Source organism: Monomorium pharaonis, chromosome 2, assembly GCF_013373865.1.
Source record: "Monomorium pharaonis isolate MP-MQ-018 chromosome 2, ASM1337386v2, whole genome shotgun sequence".
NCBI classification, from domain to species: Eukaryota; Metazoa; Arthropoda; class Insecta; order Hymenoptera; family Formicidae; genus Monomorium; species Monomorium pharaonis.
The window spans coordinates 9,049,778-9,072,987 of record NC_050468.1 but is presented as its reverse complement, the minus strand read 5'-3'; the positions used below and the strand labels follow the sequence as shown (position 1 = coordinate 9,072,987).

At 40.1% G+C, this 23,210-nt stretch overlaps 2 protein-coding genes across 7 annotated transcripts in view; both read left to right on the top strand.

The window, feature by feature from the left end:
* Window positions 1-23,210, top strand: part of LOC105834028 (tubulin polyglutamylase TTLL4) — a 201,703-nt gene that overhangs the window by 171,621 nt on the left and 6,872 nt on the right. For 4 of the 6 annotated variants that reach the window (XM_036283555.1, XM_036283556.1, XM_036283557.1 and 1 more), the window contains one exon: window positions 15,028-15,087. Coding sequence is in view for 1 of the 6 variants with exons in the window: in XM_036283554.1 (XP_036139447.1) it covers window positions 7,626-7,738; window positions 15,028-15,087 (173 nt within the window). In the remaining 5 variants the exon portion in view is untranslated. Of the gene's footprint in view, window positions 1-5,245; window positions 5,387-6,093; window positions 7,739-15,027; window positions 15,088-23,210 lie in introns of those variants that run through there. The other 2 variants (XM_036283559.1, XM_036283554.1) reach the window with 2 other exon arrangements.
* On the top strand, window positions 10,028-11,698 carry LOC105834032 (enhancer of split mbeta protein). Its single transcript, XM_012676219.3, has one exon. The coding sequence runs from the start codon at window positions 10,377-10,379 to the stop codon at window positions 10,998-11,000; it is 624 nt and encodes a 207-aa protein (XP_012531673.1). The 5' UTR covers window positions 10,028-10,376; the 3' UTR covers window positions 11,001-11,698.

Genomic DNA, 23,210 nt, shown 5'->3' with positions numbered 1-23,210 from the left:
AACAGTTTTTTTATCATCGTCTTTAAAAGATGTGTCTCACTTGCCTAGCATCGGAGACAAAAAATTATACAATATTGCCTTCACGTTATATAAATAATCTATTAGTTTTGTTTATGAAATTTATATTAACTAGAACATTACAAGCGCGCTGTGCGCGCGCTATTTGACTTTTTACTTTAAAAATAATAATAATTGCAATTTGATTTTCTCTATTTTTCGTTTACATTAATCAAACGTCTTCTGCAATTTTAAATAAAAAAATGTAAAGTTTAATTATACATACATACATACCTACATACCTACCAACATACATACCTACTTGCATACTTACTGCTATCTAGCTACCTAGCTACATATTTATCTAGTTACGTTCGCTCGTTTACTCCCTCCCTTCCACTCTTTTTCACTCACTCACTCACTCACACACTTAGTCACTCACTGGCTCACTTCTCGCTCACTCTTCGCTCACTCGCCAGCTCGCTCACTCGCTCACTCCTCGCTCACTCCTCGCTCACTCCCGGCTTACTCCCGGCTCACTCCTGGCTCACTCCTCGCTCACTCCCGGCTCACTCCCGGCTCACTCCCGGCTCACTCCCGGCTCACTCCTCGCTCACTCCTCACTCACTCACTCACTCACTCACTCACTCATTTACTCTTCACTCACTCCTCACTCACTCTCATTCACTCACTCACTCACTCACTCCTTACTCACTCCCGGCTCACTCCTGGCTCACTCCTCGCTCACTCACTCACTCACTCCTCGCTCACTCCTCGCTCACTCACTCGCTCACTCCTTGCTCACTCTTCGCTCACTCACTCGCTCACTCCTGGCTCACTCCTGGCTCACTCCCGGCTCACTCCCGACTCACTCCCGGCTCACTCCCGACTCACTCCCGGCTCACTCCCGACTCACTCCCGGCTCACTCCCGGATTACTCCCGGCTCACTCCTCGCTCACTCACTCACTTACTCACTCACTCACTCCTCGCTCACTCCTCGCTCACTCCTCGCTCACTCACTCGCTCACTCCTGGCTCACTCCCGGCTTACTCCCGGCTCACTCCTGGCTCACTCCTCGCTCACTCCCGGCTCACTCCCGGCTCACTCCCGGCTCACTCCCGGCTCACTCCTCGCTCACTCCTCACTCACTCACTCACTCACTCACTCACTCACTCACTCACTTACTCTTCACTCACTCCTCACTCACTCTCATTCACTCACTCACTCACTCCTTACTCACTCCCGGCTCACTCCTGGCTCACTCCTCGCTCACTCACTCACTCACTCCTCGCTCACTCCTCACTCACTCCTCGCTCACTCCTCGCTCACTCCTCGCTCACTCACTCGCTCACTCCTTGCTCACTCCTCGCTCACTCACTCGCTCACTCCTGGCTCACTCACTCGCTCACTCCTGGCTCACTCCTGGCTCACTCCCGGCTCACTCCCGACTCACTCCCGGCTCACTCCTCGCTCACTCACTCCCTCACTCCTCGCTCACTCCTCGCTCACTCCTCGCTCACTCACTCGCTCACTCCTGGCTCACTCCTGGCTCACTCCTGGTTCACTCCCGGCTCACTCCTGGCTCACTCCTGGTTCACTCCCGGCTCACTCCCGGCTCACTCCCGACTCACTCCCGGCTCACTCCCGGCTTACTCCCGGCTCACTCCTCGCTCACTCCTCGCTTACTCACTCGCTCACTCCTGGCTCACTCCCGGCTCACTCCCGGCTCACTCCCGACTCACTCCCGGCTCACTCCCGACTCACTCCCGGCTCACTCCCGGCTCACTCCCGGCTTACTCCTCGCTCACTCCTCGCTCACTCCTCACTCCTCGCTCACTCCTCACTCACTCCTCGCTCACTCCTCGCTCACTCCTCGCTCACTCACTCGCTCACTCCTTGCTCACTCCTCGCTCACTCACTCGCTCACTCCTGGCTCACTCCTGGCTCACTCCCGGCTCACTCCCGACTCACTCCCGGCTCACTCCCGACTCACTCCCGGCTCACTCCCGACTCACTCCCGGCTCACTCCCGACTCACTCCCGGCTCACTCCCGGCTTACTCCCGGCTCACTCCTCGCTCACTCCTCGCTTACTCACTCGCTCACTCCTGGCTCACTCCCGGCTCACTCCCGGCTCACTCCCGACTCACTCCCGGCTCACTCCCGACTCACTCCCGGCTCACTCCCGGCTCACTCCCGGCTTACTCCTCGCTCACTCCTCGCTCACTCCTCACTCACTCACTCACTCACTCACTCACTTACTCTTCACTCACTCCTCACTCACTCTCATTCACTCACTCACTCACTCCTTACTCACTCACTCGCTCACTCCTTGCTCACTCCTCGCTCACTCACTCGCTCACTCCTGGCTCACTCCTGGCTCACTCCCGGCTCACTCCCGACTCACTCCCGGCTCACTCCCGACTCACTCCCGGCTCACTCCCGACTCACTCCCGGCTCACTCCCGACTCACTCCCGGCTCACTCCTCGCTCACTCACTCCCTCACTCCTTGCTCACTCCTCGCTCACTCCTCGCTCACTCACTCGCTCACTCCTGGCTCACTCCTGGCTCACTCCTGGTTCACTCCCGGCTCACTCCTGGCTCACTCCTGGTTCACTCCCGGCTCACTCCCGGCTCACTCCCGACTCACTCCCGGCTCACTCCCGGCTTACTTCCGGCTCACTCCTCGCTCACTCCTCGCTCACTCCTCGCTCACTCACTCGCTCACTCCTGGCTCACTCCTGGCTCACTCCCGGCTCACTCCCGGCTCACTCCCGACTCACTCCCGGCTCACTCCCGACTCACTCCCGACTCACTCCCGGCTCACTCCCGGCTCACTCCTCGCTCACTCACTCACTCACTCCTCGCTCACTCCTCGCTCACTCCCGGCTCACTTCCGACTCACTCCCGGCTCACTCCCGACTCACTCCCGGCTCACTCCCGACTCACTCCCGGCTCACTCCTCGCTCACTCCTCGCTCACTCATCGCTCACTCACTCACTCACTCCTCGCTTACTCCTTGCTCACTTCTGGCTCACTCCTCGCTCACTCCTCGCTCACTCCTCGCTCACTCACTCGCTCACTCCTTGCTCACTCCTCGCTCACTCCCGACTCACTCCCGGCTCACTCCCGACTCACTCCCGGCTCACTCCCGGCTCACTCCCGGCTCACTCCTCGCTCACTCACTTACTCACTCCTCGCTTACTCCTTGCTCACTTCTGGCTTACTCCTGGCTCACTCCTCGCTTACTCCTGGCTCACTCCTCGCTCACTCCTCGCTCACTCACTCACTCACTCACTCACTCTTCGCTTACTCCTTGCTCACTTCTGGCTCACTCCCGGCTCACTCCCGACTCACTCCCGGCTCACTCCCGGCTCACTCCCGGCTCACTCTCGGAAAAAAATAATTTAATACGTTTTGCTATTGTATCTATTTAATTTTTACAAGTTATTTCATGAAATAAAGGACTTTATTAATATTGGACAATAACATGCTTATCGTTAATGACAATAGAAAACAAATGGTTAAAAATTTGATATTTCAAATTGCCCGTACACAACAAGTAATTCTTTAAAATTAGATTTCACAATCATCAAAATTAAAAATAAAACGTTTTCTACGTAAAATAATAATGGCATGCCCCACGTGATTTTTTTCAATAAGATTGATTGTATAAATATTACCGGGAAATGTTTCTTTATTCGTCTCTGGCTGTCTCGCCGCGATCATTCAATCTTATTACAAAAAGAATATTAACGTATTACCACGATACCGGTCTCGCGACCTACTCCAAGGATACCGGCGTAATTCGCCACGAGAACGAGCCTGCGAATAGGAAGGGACGGTGGTAGCCGCGAAGGAAAGAAGGAGAGAAGGAGAGGAACGATGCGGGGACGCCGTCGGCGTCGTAGAGTGCCCTGCAAGATGCGGGCAACAATGTGGCCCGTGCTGCGTACAATAGCCTCCGCATTATGTGCACAACGCGGCGATGGGGCAGCGCGCTAAGGTTACATTACCGGCTGGTTGCCTCCTCCTCCTTCTCATGCTTCTTCTCTTACAAAGAGGACTCGCAGCGCGCACAATGAGATCGGTGAGGAAGACGCGCCCGTGCGTGCGTGTGTACGCGCCCTGCACACGCATGCAACACGCCGCGCTCGTGTACGCCTAGCGATGGGGTAAAACTGGTATCGTGCAGGAAAACTCTGATGGCAATCGCGGTATTAAAGGTACACTAAACAATTGTGTCATATGTGACTATATAATTGCATATTAAAATAATTATACTCAGAAATATTATTTTTATAGTAATTGTTACTATAAGATTATGATGTTATATTAATATATAATATTAATAATAACTATATACTTATAGTGGTGCTTATAGTGATTGTTTTACAGTACGACTTATTATTAAAATTTTCATTTTGGTCATGGCAATCATAAATTGCATAGACTAATATTATGATTATGAGAATTCTAATATAGTTTAAACAAATTATATTGTTGAACAACTAAAAAATATGTTGGATCCAAGAACGACTACAACTTTTTTTTTTCTCTCGGTGTAGACGAAATGATACACATCTTTGTACAAAATTTATGCCGTGAGAAGTACATAATTACTTCAGTAAAATGAGTTTTCTCAGAGAGATGATAAATCAATCTCTTAAAAAAATGACTAATTAAATTAAGCAATTACATAATGAAAGATTCAAGAATGATTTAAAAACTGATGGATAATAAAAGAAAATTATGAGGTGAGACAAGCAGAGGCTGTGATAGATAACATTTTGATTGTGCAACGTGTTATATTTATCATGCCATTATTATTACTATCCCGGATACAAGAATTGACGAGTGTTCAGGTTTAATCTGAGCGATTCGCCGGTCGATCCCATCGCTGCGCGCACCACACGCGGTCCGTTGCAACGCGTGTTTCCAACGCTGTGTGGTGGGGTCGGCTTCCAGGCCTGAGAACATTCCCACGTTCCGTAGCACGAGCCAAGAGTGTACAACCGGAAGAATTTCGGAGGCGAGGCTACCCATTCTGTGCCGAGGTGAAAAGAGACGGACGAAATCTCGCGAGCAAGGGGATGGAAAGAAACGATGAACGAGGGGATCCATGGGGAACGGAGGGGTCGAGGATAGAGAGACACACGATGAACAGAGAGAGAGGAGATCGCTGTCTTTGCGGGCAGGGGACGAGGAAGTGTTCCGACGCGCCAACGAATTAGCATCGACGACCATCTTCCTCCGCGCCGGCAGACGGGGTCGCCGTGGAGGAGCGCGAGGAGGCCCGAGCACGTCGAAGCGGAGCACGAGGTGGTGGCCGAGAGGAGCGTCGAGAGAAGAGAGCGTCGCACCCCTCCCCGGAGAGACTTCGGATCCGGTAAATATTGCTGCTGTTGCTCGGAGTGATAGAATCGAGAATATAGTCGCTTTAGCCTGAGGATGATACATTGATCGTTTATTTGTACTTTGCGCTTTGCGCTTTGCTTTATGCGGCTCGAGAAGGCAGAAGGGAGGCATAAACTCTCTCAGCTGTGATAATTCACGTTACTCTATTGATATGGATTGATAATAAATTGTACGCCGGAATGTCCGAGCGAGCCCGCCGGCTCAATTATTTCCCGGAATATTGTTCTACGTTCTCTCACAAGGTGAAGCCGATTGTTGTTTCATCTTGTACACTCTTCTTGCACGCCGCTTTGTTATATATTTAATTAACAAGAGAAATAATGGTGTTTCTTCTTAAACTGAAGGCTGTTTGCGCAAGAATTGCAGCATATTATTACGCACGTGATTATTTAACACGCACGATGACATAGCTATGATTTTATACACGGAGAAAATTTTATAATAAAAATTACTGTATACGGTAAGTGACTATGGACCATAAAGAGAAATTTCAGAAAATTATGTCGTAAGTAGTGTAAATATTATGGTAATTTTATGAAAAACATAGTAAAAGGTTTCATAATTTCTTCTTTGATCCGCGCTTACCATTTATCACAGCAATTTTTACTGAAAAATTTTCTCCGTGTAAATACTTCTTATTTTATTGCTGCTTTTTTTCTTATTTGAGGTCAACACGTATTTGCTTATAACACTTTGCATTAACATTGTCAACATTCTTTACATTAAATAGTTAATTTAATATTTTGAACAAGTGTTAAAACGTAATTTGCTTTAAAGAATAAAATTATATAAAACTCAATTGCGTAAAAATGGGAGATTAAAGAAAACACTATGTCGGGATGTATACATTATGAAACAAAATTACAAGTTGATATTTTTCATTGTCACTATTGACATTATTATATTATCGTAATAACAACGTTCCATCGTTCATACATGCTTTAATGCTGTATTTAATTAGCGTCACACGGTGATCCTTCGGTTATCGACACTTATCAAACGGACCCTGTTGGACCCGTTAAATGTCGGACTTCCCGAGTGACCGAAGAAGTTTCGGGGAACCCTATAATTTGCCATCTCGCAGCTAATTAGTATGCTTGACGAACCTGTTGCACAACCGAAATATCGACTTAACGGTCGCGCGAAGAATCACGGTGAATCCTGGCGCATTTCTTTTTCTCCCTTTCTCCGCCCTTCCCTCTTTCCTGCTCTCCCTGTCTCCCTCTCCGGGGTTAAGACTTCCTTGATCTCTCGGCGAACGAGGAAGCGCGCGATTTGCCGCGGACCGGCCGGCGGGCGCGCAAAAAATCCATCATCGTACCCAGAAACGAATTACGAACTTCATCGTCGGGGATCACGTAAGACGCGCTCCCGCCGCGGGAGGATATCCAACAGTTCATTTCATTCGCCGCCGATGGTGAGCGGGCGTAACGAGTTGTTAACGCGGGGCAATAACATGTACCCGGTGTCCCGGCGGTAGCGCCGCGCCGCGCCGACCGGCGCGGATAACGCTCGTTTCGTCGGGGCTTTAACTGGCGTACGCGCCGTACCGCCGCATCCGGCTTGTATGACCAATCAATGTAATTATCCTACCGGTCTTCTACCGGAGCGCGCGGTCGCTCCTGTCTTATTTTCATCCGTTCGTCCGCACGTCGAGAACGTGCTTACCGCGTAAAAACTACGATTCGAGTTAAAGAGGGGAATTGCTAATGATAAATAAGACGTGGTAAGAGAAAGAGAGAGAGAGAAATACGATATGTGAATCGCGTTTGGACGCAAACAAAATACGATAATAAATAGAGGATGAGCTAAACAATGGAAAAGAAAGATTGAAAGATATTTTTATCTATAAAATCTAATATTTAATTTCATGTAAATTGAATAGCATTACACATTTCGTAGAACGTTATGAAGATTGAACAATGGAAGCTAAAATTATATAAATAGTATAATTGTTAATGAACTGTTATGTTGAATGATGAACTCGATGTATAATTAGTTTTAAAAAATGTACATTTCTCAATTTTTGTATGAGCTTAAATTATACATACGTAAAACTTTTTTGGCTCGTAAAACTTTGGCTTTTTTTTCTATTGCTTAGAATACGAAGATGAATAATAAACACGTAACACAGGCATGAAGTGACAAAATTGCTGAAGCGTATCTAGAAGCCTGGGCATTTTGCCAGAATAAGCAAATATGTATTGCCAATGTTCTGTTTTGTCGAAGCTGGGTGTGTCACAGTTAAATGTCAACGAGAGAAGTGTTCCGATCATTGTATAATTGTGTATCACAGAAGTGAAGATAACCAGCTAAAAACGATGTAAGAAAAATTATACTCGAAAGATATAATAGAAGTGTGACGCTTGCATACTTTTATACTTCATTTCTTGCTATAAGATACATTGACTAAAAGTAATATTTAATAATAATATCTTATTCAAAAAAAGAAAGAGAGAGGATAAGATTTGTCATCGCGACGCAACTAATTTTAAAATGTTATTTTTAAACTCACACTAACTTTTGTTTTTCGTGAAGCTTTTGTAGTGAGTGAGGCAACCTCTTAAAGTCAAGGACAGACTTATCTCCAAAGATTCTTACGAAGACATTACGGCGAGCTTCTTCCGAAGGAGGGTTTCTTCTCTCGCGTGTCCTAAAAATTCCCACTCGACGAAATTCCACCGGTATCAATTTCCGCCGCAATCTCGGACGAATCGGCAATTAAGTGGCGGCCGCATGCCTGAAGATGCGGATTGTTCTTCTCTTCTCTTTTTTTTTTCGCGAAGGCGACATATCGTAGTAATATTCGGATCGTCTCCGAAGCGACTAGCTGCTTTTGCGTTTAGACCCAAAAGGCTCGTAAATACTCGGCCAGCCTACTCAGCGGGGCCTTGTTTGGGGTATCGGCTTTCAAAAGGGCTAAACACCTCGTTAAGTCCCGCAAGCCCGTTCGAGTCCGAGAATGGGCGGATCATTAAGAACGTACGTTTATAATTCAAAACATCGGCTCCCGGGGCCCGCTCCGATTGCACCAGAACCGGTTGTCAGAAACCCTTCAGAGAGATTCCCTGACGTCGCGGACCGATCTCGGCGGGAATATGCAAAATTCTCTCAAGTTACGCGCGTATCTTTTGAAAGCAGGAAGAGATCATAGGTTAATTATAGTCAAATATTCAGTGAGAACTGGATACGGAGGATACACGTTCGCGTATTCCTTCGTCGCAGAATAGAAAGGCGACCTAGCTGGATGTATTTATGAACGGATAGAGGGGAAGGGGGCCAGATTTTTCCCACACGGAGGAGAGTATTTACGGCCAAATCCGTCCGGTGACACAGTCCGTTATCTCTCTAGATGGCTTCCATATACGAGAGATCCGTTCGTTAAAACTGTTTCTACAAAGTTCCTTTTTCCTAACGAAATTTCATAACGAAATGGTCCCATTCGCGTGACGTAACGCAACGGGAGTAATCCAACCAGCGTGGGCGGGCTCACGTACCGTCCGTGATGTTTATTTCCATTATTTCACGCGGAGAGAGGAACGCGCGAGGTGGTGGTCCAGTCGGCGACGGCAACGGCGGCGCGGCGCTGCCCGCCAAGACGTGATTCACTCTCCGGGGAAGTGCCGGGAGTGTTGCCGACACGCGCGTGCACGTGCACCACGTCGGTGGTAATCCGGTAAATCAACAAGTGTCGTGCGCGCCTCGAGCGCGAACGCGCGAACCGACGTAGCGGCGCTTAGATTCCTATACATGAACATGTCGATTGAAAACATCGTTACGATCGAACGAACATTCTTATCACGGATATTTCTCTGTCGAAACTTCTATTTATTTTAATCTGTAATAATTGAGCCACGTGCGACGAACGTAAAGCAGGTTCTAAATGGAGGACCAAATATTTACTTTGAAAAAGATTTACAACATAAAATATCTTCGCAATGGGATGCATATCATCAGTTATGAAATTCGCGCATATCGGCAAATGACATCCTAAATTGACATCGGAAATCGCGAGAGAGTCGGTTTTCTCAATCCGCTCCGTGCCCTCGTAGATTCGATCGCGATAATCTTCACCTCTGGCTTAAGGATCGAGGCCACTCGCGCGCCGCTCTACCGCGCGACGGCGGTCGGCAGCGGATCGCGCGAGTCGTCCTCGTGCTGGTCGCGCGCGTCGTGGCGTGTGCTCTCCTCTTCTCGCCTCTCGCCCGTGTTTCCCAGCGCGGCGCGGCGCGGCGCGTCGCGTCGTGCCAGGGCACCGCGCGCGCAGGTGTGTTCTCGGTGCGAGCGAGGTGTCCCCTCCCGCGCGCGCGCGCGCGCGCTCTCTCGCGCACGTACGCTCGCTCGCAAGGAGGGCCCCCCTTCCTCGGCCCGGCAGGCGTCAAGCGGCACAGAACCTGTGCAGGCCCCAACAGGCCCCCCGATCTGTGGGAACGCTCCGGCCCACGAGCTTCCCACGATACGCCACGGCTGCTGCCGCTGCTGCTGGCTGGCCGTGCACGCGGGCTGCAGGGTTCGGCACACCGCCGTGCCCCTCGGACCCCTCCGCCACCCAGCTGTGGGGCGCAGGACGACGGCGGCACGGGTGGGGCACCACGCGGCGTATAAATAACGGGTTGTACCCCACCAGCGCCTCAGAACCGTCACGAGCACGTACGGACTCAGACGCACTCTCGGCACTCCGAGAACAGCGAGGCTGTACAGTTCGAGTGATAGAGAGTAACATACAGTAGACGTCGAGCGCGCGTTTTTTTTTTTTTTCATTTTCGATCACGATCATCCGATCGAAAACGCGTGACGTTACGAAGAGCATCGTGAGGATTGGAGCTCCTCGATCGGCGATTCGGCTTGGGACCATCGGAGGACCAATCTTCGCAGAAGATCCACTCACTCACTCACTCACTGGACTCTCTCCGTTATCCTCTTGTTTTGTGACCAGTGACAGTATAAAGTGTGATCGCATCATGTCACCGCACACGGGCTACACGCCGGTCAGCGGGATGGAGTACGAGGAGCCGGTGTCGCGCACCTATCAGTACCGCAAGGTGATGAAACCGATGCTGGAGCGGAAGCGACGCGCCCGCATCAATCGCTGCCTGGACGAGCTGAAGGACCTGATGGTGACCGCGCTGCAGGCCGAGGGCGAGAACGTGGCGAAGCTGGAGAAGGCGGACATCCTCGAATTGACGGTGCGTCACCTTCACACGCTACGCGCCGCACGGAGGCTCACGCTCACGCCGGAGAACAGCTACGCCGACCGATTCCGCGACGGCTTCACCCAGTGCGCCCAGGAGGTGTCGACCTTTCTTTCGACACCGGTCGCCGCCGCGGTGCATCCCGCCGCGGGAGCCCAGCTTATGCGACATCTCGGTGGCTGTCTTCGACGACTGGAGAGTCCAGCTGGCGCCAAGCACGCGCTGCCGACGGCGGCAACCACGGCGCCTGCGACCAAGACGGCTCATCAAGCGCCCACGAGCCAAACGAACGTTCCCCAGAACGTGTACACTCCACCGCAGAGCCCTGTCAGTGTCGCGAGCTCGTCGGGCGAGTCCTCGGAGTCTTCGAACGCGGTCTGGAGACCCTGGTGATGAGGCAGTCGTCGGCGACGGTGACCACCATCCTGAGATCTCCGGGGCGGACGTTCGAGAAGCGATCGAGAAGCAATCCGACGACGATATGAAGGATCCTCCGGCTGAAATGACACCGCGAGGTGGAAAAACGACGAATTGCTGTCTTCCAAAATGAAACTTTAGCGTTAGCCTCAATGGGAATTCTTTGAGAAACTCTTTACTTCTTTTACGCAGTTTACTCGATCGCATTGTACATAGGTGATTAAAGCTTTAAGTGACGTCTGTGATAGGGTTCCATTTTGTACCTGAGATGACTATTTTCTCATAAATCATAGCAACTATTATATAGATGTTAACTTGTTATGTTTAAGAACCTTTTTCGACGTAATGGCGTCCGGCGTCTCTGTTGAGGCCGTCGGGCGGTATCATCATCTTCATCAATAAACGTCTTGTTTTAATGATAAACGATATCGAATCACCACCCACCACATATCCGCATCCTTCTTTTCTTTATTAATCTTCTTTACGATAGAATTATATGTAAAAAGCGCTATATGATTCAACGAAACGCTAACTTCATTCAAAGAACACTTTTTTATTATATTATAGAATTTAAATTCATGACTTTACTATAAAGATTAATGTACTTGTGCAAATTATTATAAATTAATTAAATGAAAGAGATAAATAAAACTTGAATTTTTTTATATAAGTAATTTAATGACAAATTATTACAATACCTATATGGAAGTTACTGTTAACAATAGCGCGCGCGAAAGAATTAACAAGTATATTTTGAAATATAAAAAAGAAAGAATTAAGATTGACGTTTATTTATTGCCTCAATTATTTATTAATTTATTTGAAAAACGTTCAGCAATATTTACAAAAATAATTTGCATAGTCTAACACGATGACAGATTTTGTTCTATTTGGAATTTGGATTTGATTAATTTTGCACTTCAGTAATACATTTTAAAAGTAACAGTCGAAATTGGATATGTCGCATGTGCAATCGAAAGTTGTCTTTTCAATTATCTAATGTAGAAGATAAAAGAAATTGATTTGTCCTGAGAAAGCTTAAATGAATAAAATGTGTATATATGATAGAAAAATTTATGCGATACATAACTTCGAAATTTCGGCATTAAATACACTTCTTGCGGACACAAATTGTTGTTACACCTTCTGTTACAAATTAATAATTAAATTAGAAATTATCATTATTAGAAATTTTTAGATAATGGAGATACAGCTTTCTGTCCGTCGAAGAAAATACGGAAAATGTGTCATTTGCCGTTATGTTTTCATTGTTCTTACATCTATATCCAATTATAAGGATACGGCGTTGCCACTTGTATCAAAAAATCACGGAAGTTACGAGTGATGCGCAACAAGATTAAAACGCACCAAATTATACAGCGCTTCGACGAAAACGCTACAGCAAGTCACCTTCGGCGCATGCAAAAGACCACAATATTTGGCCGGCAGCTTTAATCGCGCCGTGCGACATTGCAAGAAATCGAAAACCGCCTGTCACCTGCCGTCGTCGTCCGGGTACCGTACCCGGAGGTGGCGAAACTGACACATGAATATTAATGCATCTTATGCGAACTTAATACGCAAACTGTACTTTCTTACGTCCCAACCTTAAAACACAATTTAATCAATTTCCCTCATTCTCCACGGACGTCAGGAACACAATGTCTGTTTCGTACGTACATTCAACGGAAGGATGTAATCTTGCTCTCGCATGGGTTTTTTTTTCCAATCCGACCCAAAACCGCGAAAGATCCACTCTCTGAACTAAATTTTTTTATTAGGAATAGCGATTTCTCCCCGATATTGATTTGCGCGCTTTAATCGAAAATTCACCGAGCAGTCTTTTTTTTCCATAGATCGAAATCGCGATCTATGATTTAAGGGGCGGGGGAAATCAACGGTAAACGGAAAGATTGTTCCGAAAGTCATCGGTCAATCGCGCCGATCGATGGGCGCGACGCTTTCACACTTTTTCGAACCTTCCGTTCTGGTTGTATTTTTGAGGCATCGCGTTAATTTGATTTTACGTAAGTGGGACACGAAAGAAAATTAACTCTTTCTTCTCCGCGAGTCCCCTGTCTTACTTTCCGATTAATGCACTACCGTGTTCCGGCGACTGCGTGATCGATAACGAGTATTTAATTGCCACACGGTGGTCGACATGTTTACTTAACATGCGTTTCGAGGCGGCGAATTAATCGACAGCTCTCGCTTTTTATTCAGCATGCTTGCATCTGCATCCTGGTATCAATCATCGCGCTTATCCATTTCATGGTTTCTGCATATAGTCTTTTCTCTGTCCACACTTTATATCATTAAAGATAATGTGCCGTAATTCTGGCTTTATGATTAATTGTATCAGATAAATCGTTGCCGTAGAATAAATGTAAACAATATAGAAACTAGAAACAGTTAAAAATAAAGATCTTAGGTAAAATAAAATATTAAAAAATAAATGTTTAAGCCTTATTCTCCTTAAGAATAAGATATTGAACATACACGTATCTATAAACATTTAAAATGTTTTAATATTTGTACAATTATAACGTAAAATGAAAACTACAAATATTTTAGAAGAACGCTGGGAAAGACTAATGGGATTTGTTTTTTCAATTAGAATCGAGTTACAAAACATTACACCTCAAAATTTTAATTTTTTCTTTTTTTAATTAAGCTGAGGAGTAATTTGATCCCATCGTTTCCTATACGTTTTTTTTAAGTTTCCACATTTTTTTTAATATCTATTTATACCTTGATGAATGTAACAGAATATCTCGTCGAAAGAATTTTGGAAATTATTAGCAAGACATTTTTTTCTAATGACGAAGACTAAAACTTCTTCAAGTTTGAATGAAAATTAATGAAAGAAAATTGCAATAAATTTCAGCGGAAATGTCAGTCGACTATAAGTTGAGCGATGTTTTTAGGATAGGATACAAATTACAGCAGTAATTTTTTTAGTTTTTGTTTTATTTTACTTCCACAATATTGTCCCTTTGAAAATACGATTGCACGGTAAAATATATCAATCGTTTCGCACGCGAACGGACGTGTACCAGTTCTCAAGCCCAATGCGATTGACAGGCGCGCTACTTGCATGCGAATGATTGCACTTGCAATTATTGAGAAATACAAGTCAGTTGATTCGCGTACTTTAAATGTAACAAGACATAATATAATTTGAATTATTAACAAAATATTATTTAAAATAGAATTAAAATTTTGTGTGTGTATGTGTGTGTGTAAAATAATTGAGTGATTAAAGCGAGTCACATAGAGAGCCATCTTTCCAATGTCTTTGTTTGTCTCTTAATCTAATAATAATTGTAAAATGTATTAGTTTCTGAAGAGTGTCTCTTTTCATAATTGGCACATTTTTGGCATTGTTAAGCAGTGAGAGAGCAGACGCGCAGCTTATTATTAATATCGGTATTCACCTCCCTTTTATGGAAGCTATGTTGCTCAATATTTTGATTCAATAAATTGTGTGATTTATAAAGTTTGCATGCTTAATTTTTAGTAAGAAAACATAAATAATTTTGAGAGCAACGTAATATAAAAATAATACAAGATATACTGATGGAATATAAATATTTCATATATAAAATATTTAAAAGTAAAAAATCAGATGTGCTCGAAATTGAGAAATGCAGTGCACGTCAGTTGTGCAAGAATCGAGGACAAAGATCTTTGAATTGAGTTATTTGTAATGGTTTATCGAAACGTAAATAATTGCTATGGTGTAAATGCTCCCGTTATTTTTTCGCGGTGCTTACAGCCTAACAATTTCGCAATTACACACCGGCGGACCGTGCTTTTTAAGATCAACATTATTATCTCCGTGTTTTTGCGTGCGTTTCTCGAAATGTTTTTCCCGCAAATTCCCTTGCTACATGGAAACGTTAATCGTCGTTACCAATGAAAGTACGGAGGAATATCTTAAGAATCCCATAACGATCTCTCGACAATTACAATAATTCGCGAATCAATTGTTATGTTTCAGGTGTTTGTGGCCGAGTCGTCATAATGCTGGCAGCTGCTGGCATTTGAACAATACAGATTGGTATGTACTTTTCCTTTCATACAAATCTCTTTCGTGGTTGTACATGCTCAATTTTCTGACACGCGCATCAAGACGCTTATGTCACGCGTTGATGCACTTTGATGCGATCGCGGAGCATCGTTATTCAATCCGGACGGATCAGGCTCACTCGTGGCCGCTATTGTTATGCAGAAATTGCTTAGCGATGTAATTGTCAATGCGATAAGAACATTTTATCGCTTTACGTTTGCAGCATTTGGCGATCGTTTACAATTTGTATCATGTTTCGACGTTCTTACCGTGCGATTTTTTTTATCAAACGTACGCGAAAGAGTTAAGAAAGTTAAATTAAATTTGACAGATTTTTTAAATATTTTATTAAATTTTTAATTCAATATTTTTATCAAATACACAATTGGACCAAAAACGTCCAAAATATGTTTTGTTTGTAAAATTTTTGTAATAATACTTTTTCTTCACAATGATTGATGAAAAATTCATGAAAATTTTGAATAACGGTAGGTTTCTGCACTGCAAAGTTGTTTATGTTGAATATATTGAAAGAGTTGAATGTTCTCTACATTGTGAAGTTGTTTACATTGAATTCCAGATAGAAGGCAACGATAAGTTATGGAGAGAACATGTTTCTCAGGAAAATTTTATTTAGGCTAACATGGCTGCCGAAGAAATTAAATTTTAATCGAGTTTTACATGTCATTCTGCAATCTCGTTCTCTACTATAATAAGTAAATCGACTTTACCTGCAGCTGCTTGTTTGGTATTACCAATAATCTGTGGCTATATATATCTGACAATATATTTATAACATATAAGAGCAGCTGCTACTACGATGCTATTTAATTATGCCCCTATGGAAATTGATCGCACTTTGTGAACTGCTCGGTGAAAAATTTCCGTACAAAGTCACCTTATAATGATGACGATGTTTTGATTGTAATTTTTTAATATAATAATTATACACTATTGCTCAAAAAAGTTTTAGTACACTTTATATTTTTACTAATAGTTTCATTTATTATGTAAAATATGGAATTGTGATATATTTTCTTATTTTTAGTTATGGAAATACTCAATAAAATTGTAAATTGTACAAAAAAATAATTATAAACCACAATTATAAATAAATTTCTCAAATAAGTAAAAATTATATGTATTGACAAAAAAATCAATTTCAAATTGTGTGCTAGACACTAAAGAATCATATATGTCTGACAATAAGAGAATGATATATTAACAATATTCTTGCAGAAATTAAACATGAGATTACATACAAATTCTTTATTGAGCCTGCAAATGTGAAATTACAAATTGTAATTATAAACTAACAAATTTTTTGCAACAAATGTAAGTAAGTAGCGTCAGCAGAAAGAGCTTTATAATTGGAAAAAGTGCGTTAAAAATTTTTTGTTATCTCAACTTTGACCTCTTTGTTGTCAATTAATTTGGCTCATATTTTTTTCTTTGGGTTTTTGGATATTTGTAAAAGTAAAATTTGAAAAAGTTATTTCTCGAGAAATATTACAGTTTCATAAACAGATAAACGAATCAACATCAGATAAACAATAATTACTACCTAATAAAAATATATTGTTTTTTAAACTATACGTATATATGATTCATACGATATTTGTCTATTTAAAAAATTGATATTTTAATATGAATAATATCTATAACAAAATTTATGTAATTATAATAAGAAAGATTATAATTTTTGTTAATAATTATTTTTTAGCAACTTGCTTAATACTTTCGTAATCAAAAATAAAAGAATATATCACAATTCCATATATATTTTATGAAAAGTAAAGAAAAGTTATGAATTATTAACAATAACATAGAGTGTGCTAAAATTTTATAGCGATAATATTATATATCGATATACATATGTTTTCTATCAATCGCAGTAAATCGTAATCCAAACAAAATTACCTTTTTAAAAAAAGGCGCCAAATGTTTGTGCGTCTCTAAGAAAAAAAATTATTATATTAGATAAACTGTCTTATAATTCTATCGTTTTATTATCTTATTGTCTTTTCTACAAAAAGAATGATATTAAGTAAATGCGTCAAGTATGTGTCAACCTTGAAACGAAAAAAAGATAGACCAAGTACATAAACGCGTGCTTTTAAAAATAAATTTAAGATCGATACAATTAGCCAAGTATATTAAAAAAAACATTAAATAATTAAATGAATAAAATCAACCAACGGGATTATAGTAAAGCAAAAACTTGGCGTGCCCGGCTCGCATTTTCTTTATATTTTTAAGACTATGTTATTGATATCAATAAATATATACACAAGAATGCGATTAATGTGGCTTGGGTATTATTTTCTTATCTATCAGTTTTTGCTTTATAATCTGTTATTATTCGTAACATTTTTATTTTTTAAATAATTTTTTAATAGATTTTATAGAATTTGCCTAACAAGAGAACCTCGCGAACTCGAAAATTCAGATTTTAATCAAACTTGGCATAAATGTAGAGGGAGTGAATACATGAATTTAGAAATTTTTAGTTGGTGCCCAAAAACGATTTGAAGGGGTGAAACCACCCTTCAAAGTTGAGGCGATTTTTGCGGTTTTTCGATATATCTCGTAAAAGGTTCTCTTGTCAAAGTATTGTAAAAATTCGATATTTTCTGCAATTGTCAGCTTATTGCAGAAATTAATTTTTACAACGCTCTGTATATTGTAAAAATTCGATATTTTCTGCAATTGTCAGCCTATTGCAGAAAATAATTTTTACAATGCTCTGTGTATTGTAAAAATTCGATATTTTCTGCAATGGTCAGCCTATTGCAGGAAATAATTTTTACAATGCTCTGTGTATTGTAAAAATTCGATATTTTCTGCAATTGTCAGCCTATTGCAAAAATTATTTTTTACAATCCTCTGTGTATTGTAAAAATTCGATATTTTCTGCAACACTCTGTGTATTGTAAAAATTCGATATTTTCTGCAATGGTCAGCCTATTGCAGAAAATAATTTTTACAATGCTCTGTGTATTGTAAAAATTCGATATTTTCTGCAATGGTCAGCCTATTGCAGAAAATAATTTTTACAATGCTCTGTGTATTGTAAAAATTCGATATTTTCTGCAATGGTCAGCCTATTGCAGAAAATAATTTTTACAATGCTTTGTGTATTGTAAAATTTCGATATTTTCTGCAATGGTCAGCCTATTGCAGAAAATAATTTTTACAATGCTCTGTGTCCTATCTAAAAAAGGAGATGTTAAATCGAATCGAATTTATTGTTGCCGCTTTTCCGAGATGCTGATTGGCTGTCTCGCTATAAAATTGTTAAGTGCGTTGTGACTGTCTTCACTTCGTGTCATTTCTAGCTGTCAAACTACTTCGTGTCATTTTCAGCTGTCAAACTGTCACTTTTGATAGCTGATTGAAATAATTACAAGAAATCAAGGAAAAAGAAAAAAGAGCCAAATAAAAAATATACGAGAGGAAGAGAAAGAGAGAGAGAGAGAGAAAGAGAGAAAGGGGGGGGGGGGAGAAGTAAGAATCCTTTCTAAAAAAGGGCATGGCATCAATACTCGCATCTCTCGAAGTATTGTTGTCGCTTTTCCGCGATGCCGATTAAACGTGTGTCAATAGTTTTTAAAAAAGTTATGGTGTTGTAATTAATAAAAACATTTTTTTAAAAATTATTTTGCCCGGAAAACTTGAATTTTGAAAGCTGGACGTGAAGTGCTAATTGAATATCGACAGATTTATTTATTTTAACGCAGTTTTCATATAGTTCGGGACGCGTACAATATGTTTCTATAGAGTTCAGATGTTATAATTAATTAAAACATTTTTTAAACAATTATTTTGCCCGAAAAACTTGAATTTCTAAGGTTACACATCAAGTGCTAATCGAATATCGACAGATCTATTTATTTTAACGTAATTCTCATATAGTTCGGGACGCGTACAATATGTTTCTATAAAGTTCAAGTGATATAATTAATTAAAACATTTTTTAAACAATTATTTTGCCCGGAAAACTTGAATTTTGAAGGCTAGACGTGAAATGCTAATAGAATATCGACAGATTTATTTATTTTAACGCAGTTTTCATATAGTTCGAGACGCGTACAATATGTTTCTATAGAGTTCAGATGTTATAATTAATTAAAACATTTTTTAAACAATTCTTTTGCCCGAAAAACTTGAATTTCTAAGGCTACACGTCAAGTGCTATTCGAATATTGACAGATCTATTTATTTTAACGTAATTCTCATATAGTTCGGGACGCGTACAATATGTTTCTGTAAAGTTCCGGTGATATAATTAATTAGAACATTTTTTAAACAATTATTTTGCTTGAAAAACTTGAATTTCTAAGGCTACACGACAAGTGCTAATCGAATATCGACAGATCTATTTATTTGAACGTAATTCTCATATAGTTCGGGACGCGTACAATATGTTTCTGTAAAGTTCCGGTGATATAATTAATTAGAACATTTTTTAAACAATTATTTTGCTTGAAAAACTTGAATTTCTAAGGCTACACGACAAGTGCTAATCGAATATCGACAGATCTAATTATTTTAACGTAATTCTCATATAGTTCGAGATGCTTACAATATGTTTCTATAAAGTTCAGGTGATATAATTAATTAAAACATTTTTTAAACAATTATTTTGCTTGAAAAACTTGAAGTTCTAAGGCTACACGACAAGTGCTAATCGAACATCGACAGATCTATTTATTTGAACGTAATTCTCATATAGTTCGGGACGCGTACAATATGTTTCTATAGAGTTCAAGTGATATAATTAATTAAAACATTTTTTAAACAATTATTTTGCCCGGAAAACTTGAATTTTGAAGGCTAGACGTGAAGTGCTAATAGAATATCGACAGATTTATTTATTTTAACGCAGTTTTCATATAGTTCGGGACGCGTACAATATGTTTCTATAGAGTTCAGATGTTATAATTAATTAAAACATTTTTTAAACAATTCTTTTGCCCGAAAAACTTGAATTTCTAAGGCTACACGTCAAGTGCTATTCGAATATTGACAGATCTATTTATTTTAACGAAATTCTCATATAGTTCGGGACGCGTACAATATGTTTCTGTAAAGTTCCGGTGATATAATTAATTAGAACATTTTTTAAACAATTATTTTGCTTGAAAAACTTGAATTTCTAAGGCTACACGACAAGTGCTAATCGAATATCGACAGATCTATTTATTTGAACGTAATTCTCATATAGTTCGGGACGCGTACAATATGTTTCTGTAAAGTTCCGGTGATATAATTAATTAGAACATTTTTTAAACAATTATTTTGCTTGAAAAACTTGAATTTCTAAGGCTACACGACAAGTGCTAATCGAATATCGACAGATCTATTTATTTGAACGTAATTCTCATATAGTTCGGGACGCGTACAATATGTTTCTGTAAAGTTCCGGTGATATAATTAATTAGAACATTTTTTAAACAATTATTTTGCTTGAAAAACTTGAATTTCTAAGGCTACACGACAAGTGCTAATCGAATATCAACAGATCTAATTATTTTAACGTAATTCTCATATAGTTCGGGACGCTTACAATATGTTTCTATAAAGTTCAGGTGATATAATTAATTAAAACATTTTTTAAACAATTATTTTGCTTGAAAAACTTGAATTTCTAAGGCTACACGACAAGTGCTAATCGAATATTGACAGATCTATTTATTTGAACGTAATTCTCATATAGTTCGGGACGCGTACAATATGTTTCTGTAAAGTTCCGGTGATATAATTAATTAGAACATTATTTAAACAATTATTTTGCTTGAAAAACTTGAATTTCTAAGGCTACACGACAAGTGCTAATCGAATATCGACAGATCTAATTATTTTAACGTAATTCTCATATAGTTCGGGACGCTTACAATATGTTTCTATAAAGTTCAGGTGATATAATTAATTAAAACATTTTTTAAACAATTATTTTGCCCAAAAAACTTGAATTTTTGAGGCTACACGACAAGTGCTAATCGAATATCGACAGATCTATGTATTTTAACGTAATTCTCATATAGTTCGGGACGCGTACAATATGTTTCTGTAAAGTTCCGGTGATATAATTAATTAGAACATTTTTTAAACAATTATTTTGCTTGAAAAACTTGAATTTCTAAGGCTACACGTCAAGTGCTATTTGAATATCGACAGATCTATTTATTTGAACGTAATTCTCATATAGTTCGGGACGCGTACAATATGTTTCTGTAAAGTTCCGGTGATATAATTAATTAGAACATTTTTTAAACAATTATTATGCTTGAAAAACTTGAATTTTTGAGGCTACACGACAAGTGCTAATCGAATATCGACAGATCTATGTATTTTAACGTAATTCTCATATAGTTCGGGACGCGTACAATATGTTTCTATAAAGTTCAGGTGATATAATTAATTGAAACATTTTTTAAACAATTATTTTGCTTGAAAAACTTGAATTTCTAAGGCTACACGACAAGTGCTAATCGAATATCGACAGATCTAATTATTTTAACGTAATTCTCATATAGTTCGGGACGCGTACAATACGTTTGTATAAAATTCAGGTGATATAATTAATTAGAACATTTTTTAAACAATTATTTTGCTTGAAAAACTTGAATTTCTAAGGCTACACGACAAGTGCTAATCGAATATCGACAGATCTTATTATTTTAACGTAATTCTCATATAGTTCGGGACGCGTACAATATGTTTCTGTAAAGTTCCGGTGATATAATTAATTAGAACATTTTTTAAACAATTATTTTGCTTGAAAAACTTGAATTTCTAAGGCTACACGACAAGTGCTAATCGAATATCGACAGATCTAATTATTTTAACGTAATTCTCATATAGTTCGGGACGCGTACAATATGTTTCTATAAAGTTCCGGTGATATAATTAATTAGAACATTTTTTAAACAATTATTATGCTTGAAAAACTTGAATTTTTAAGGCTACACGACAAGTGCTAATCGAATATCGACAGATCTAATTATTTTAACGTAATTCTCATATAGTTCGGGACGCGTACAATATGTTTCTATAAAGTTCCGGTGATATAATTAATTAGAACATTTTTTAAACAATTATTATGCCTGAAAAACTTGAATTTCTAAGGCTACACGACAAGTGCTAATCGAATATCGACAGATCTATTTATTTGAATGTAATTCTCATATAGTTCGGGACGCGTACAATATGTTTTTATAAAGTTCAGGTGAAATAATTAATTAGAACATTTTTTAAACAATTATTTTGCCCGAAAAACTTGTATTTTAGGGCTAGGCCTGAAATTCTAATCGAATATCGACAGATCTATGTATTTTAACGTAATTCTTATATAGTTCTGGACGCCTACAAGAGTTTTTTAAAAAGTTACGGTGTTATAATTAATTAAAACATTTTTTAAACAATTATTTTGCCCGAAAAATTTGACTTTTGAGGGCTAAAGGTGAGATGCTGTTCAAATATCGACAGTTCTATTTATTTTAACGCAATTCTCATATAGTTCCGGACGCGTACAATAAGTTTCTAAAGAGTTCCGGTAATATAATTAATTAAAACATTTTTTAAACAATTATTTTACCCGAAAAACTTGAATTTTGAGAGCTAGACGTGAAATGCTAATCGAATATCAACAGTTCTATTTATTTAAACGCATTTTTCATATAGTTTTGGACGCGTACAATAGTTTTTTAAAAAGATACGGTGTTTTAATTAATTAAAACATTGTTTAAACAGTTATTTTTCCCGGAAAACTTGATTTTTGAGGACTAGACGTGAAATGCTAATCGAATATCGACAGTTTTATTTATTTTAACGCAGTTCTCATATAGTTTCAGACGCGTACAATAATTTTCTAAAGAGTTTTGGTAATATAATTAATTAAAACATCTTTTAAACAATTATTTTGCCCGGAAAACTTGAATTTCTAAGGTTACACATCAAGTGCTAATCGAATATCGACAGATCTATTTATTTTAACGTAATTCTCATATAGTTCGGGACGCGTACAATATGTTTCTGTAAAGTTCCGGTGATATAATTAATTAGAACATTTTTTAAACAATTATTTTGCTTGAAAAACTTGAATTTCTAAG

What these genes read in the sequence shown, in the direction of transcription:
- LOC105834032 (XM_012676219.3), top strand. Translation starts at nt 10,377, where the DNA reads ATGTCACCGCACACGGGCTACACGCCGGTCAGCGGGATGGAGTACGAG.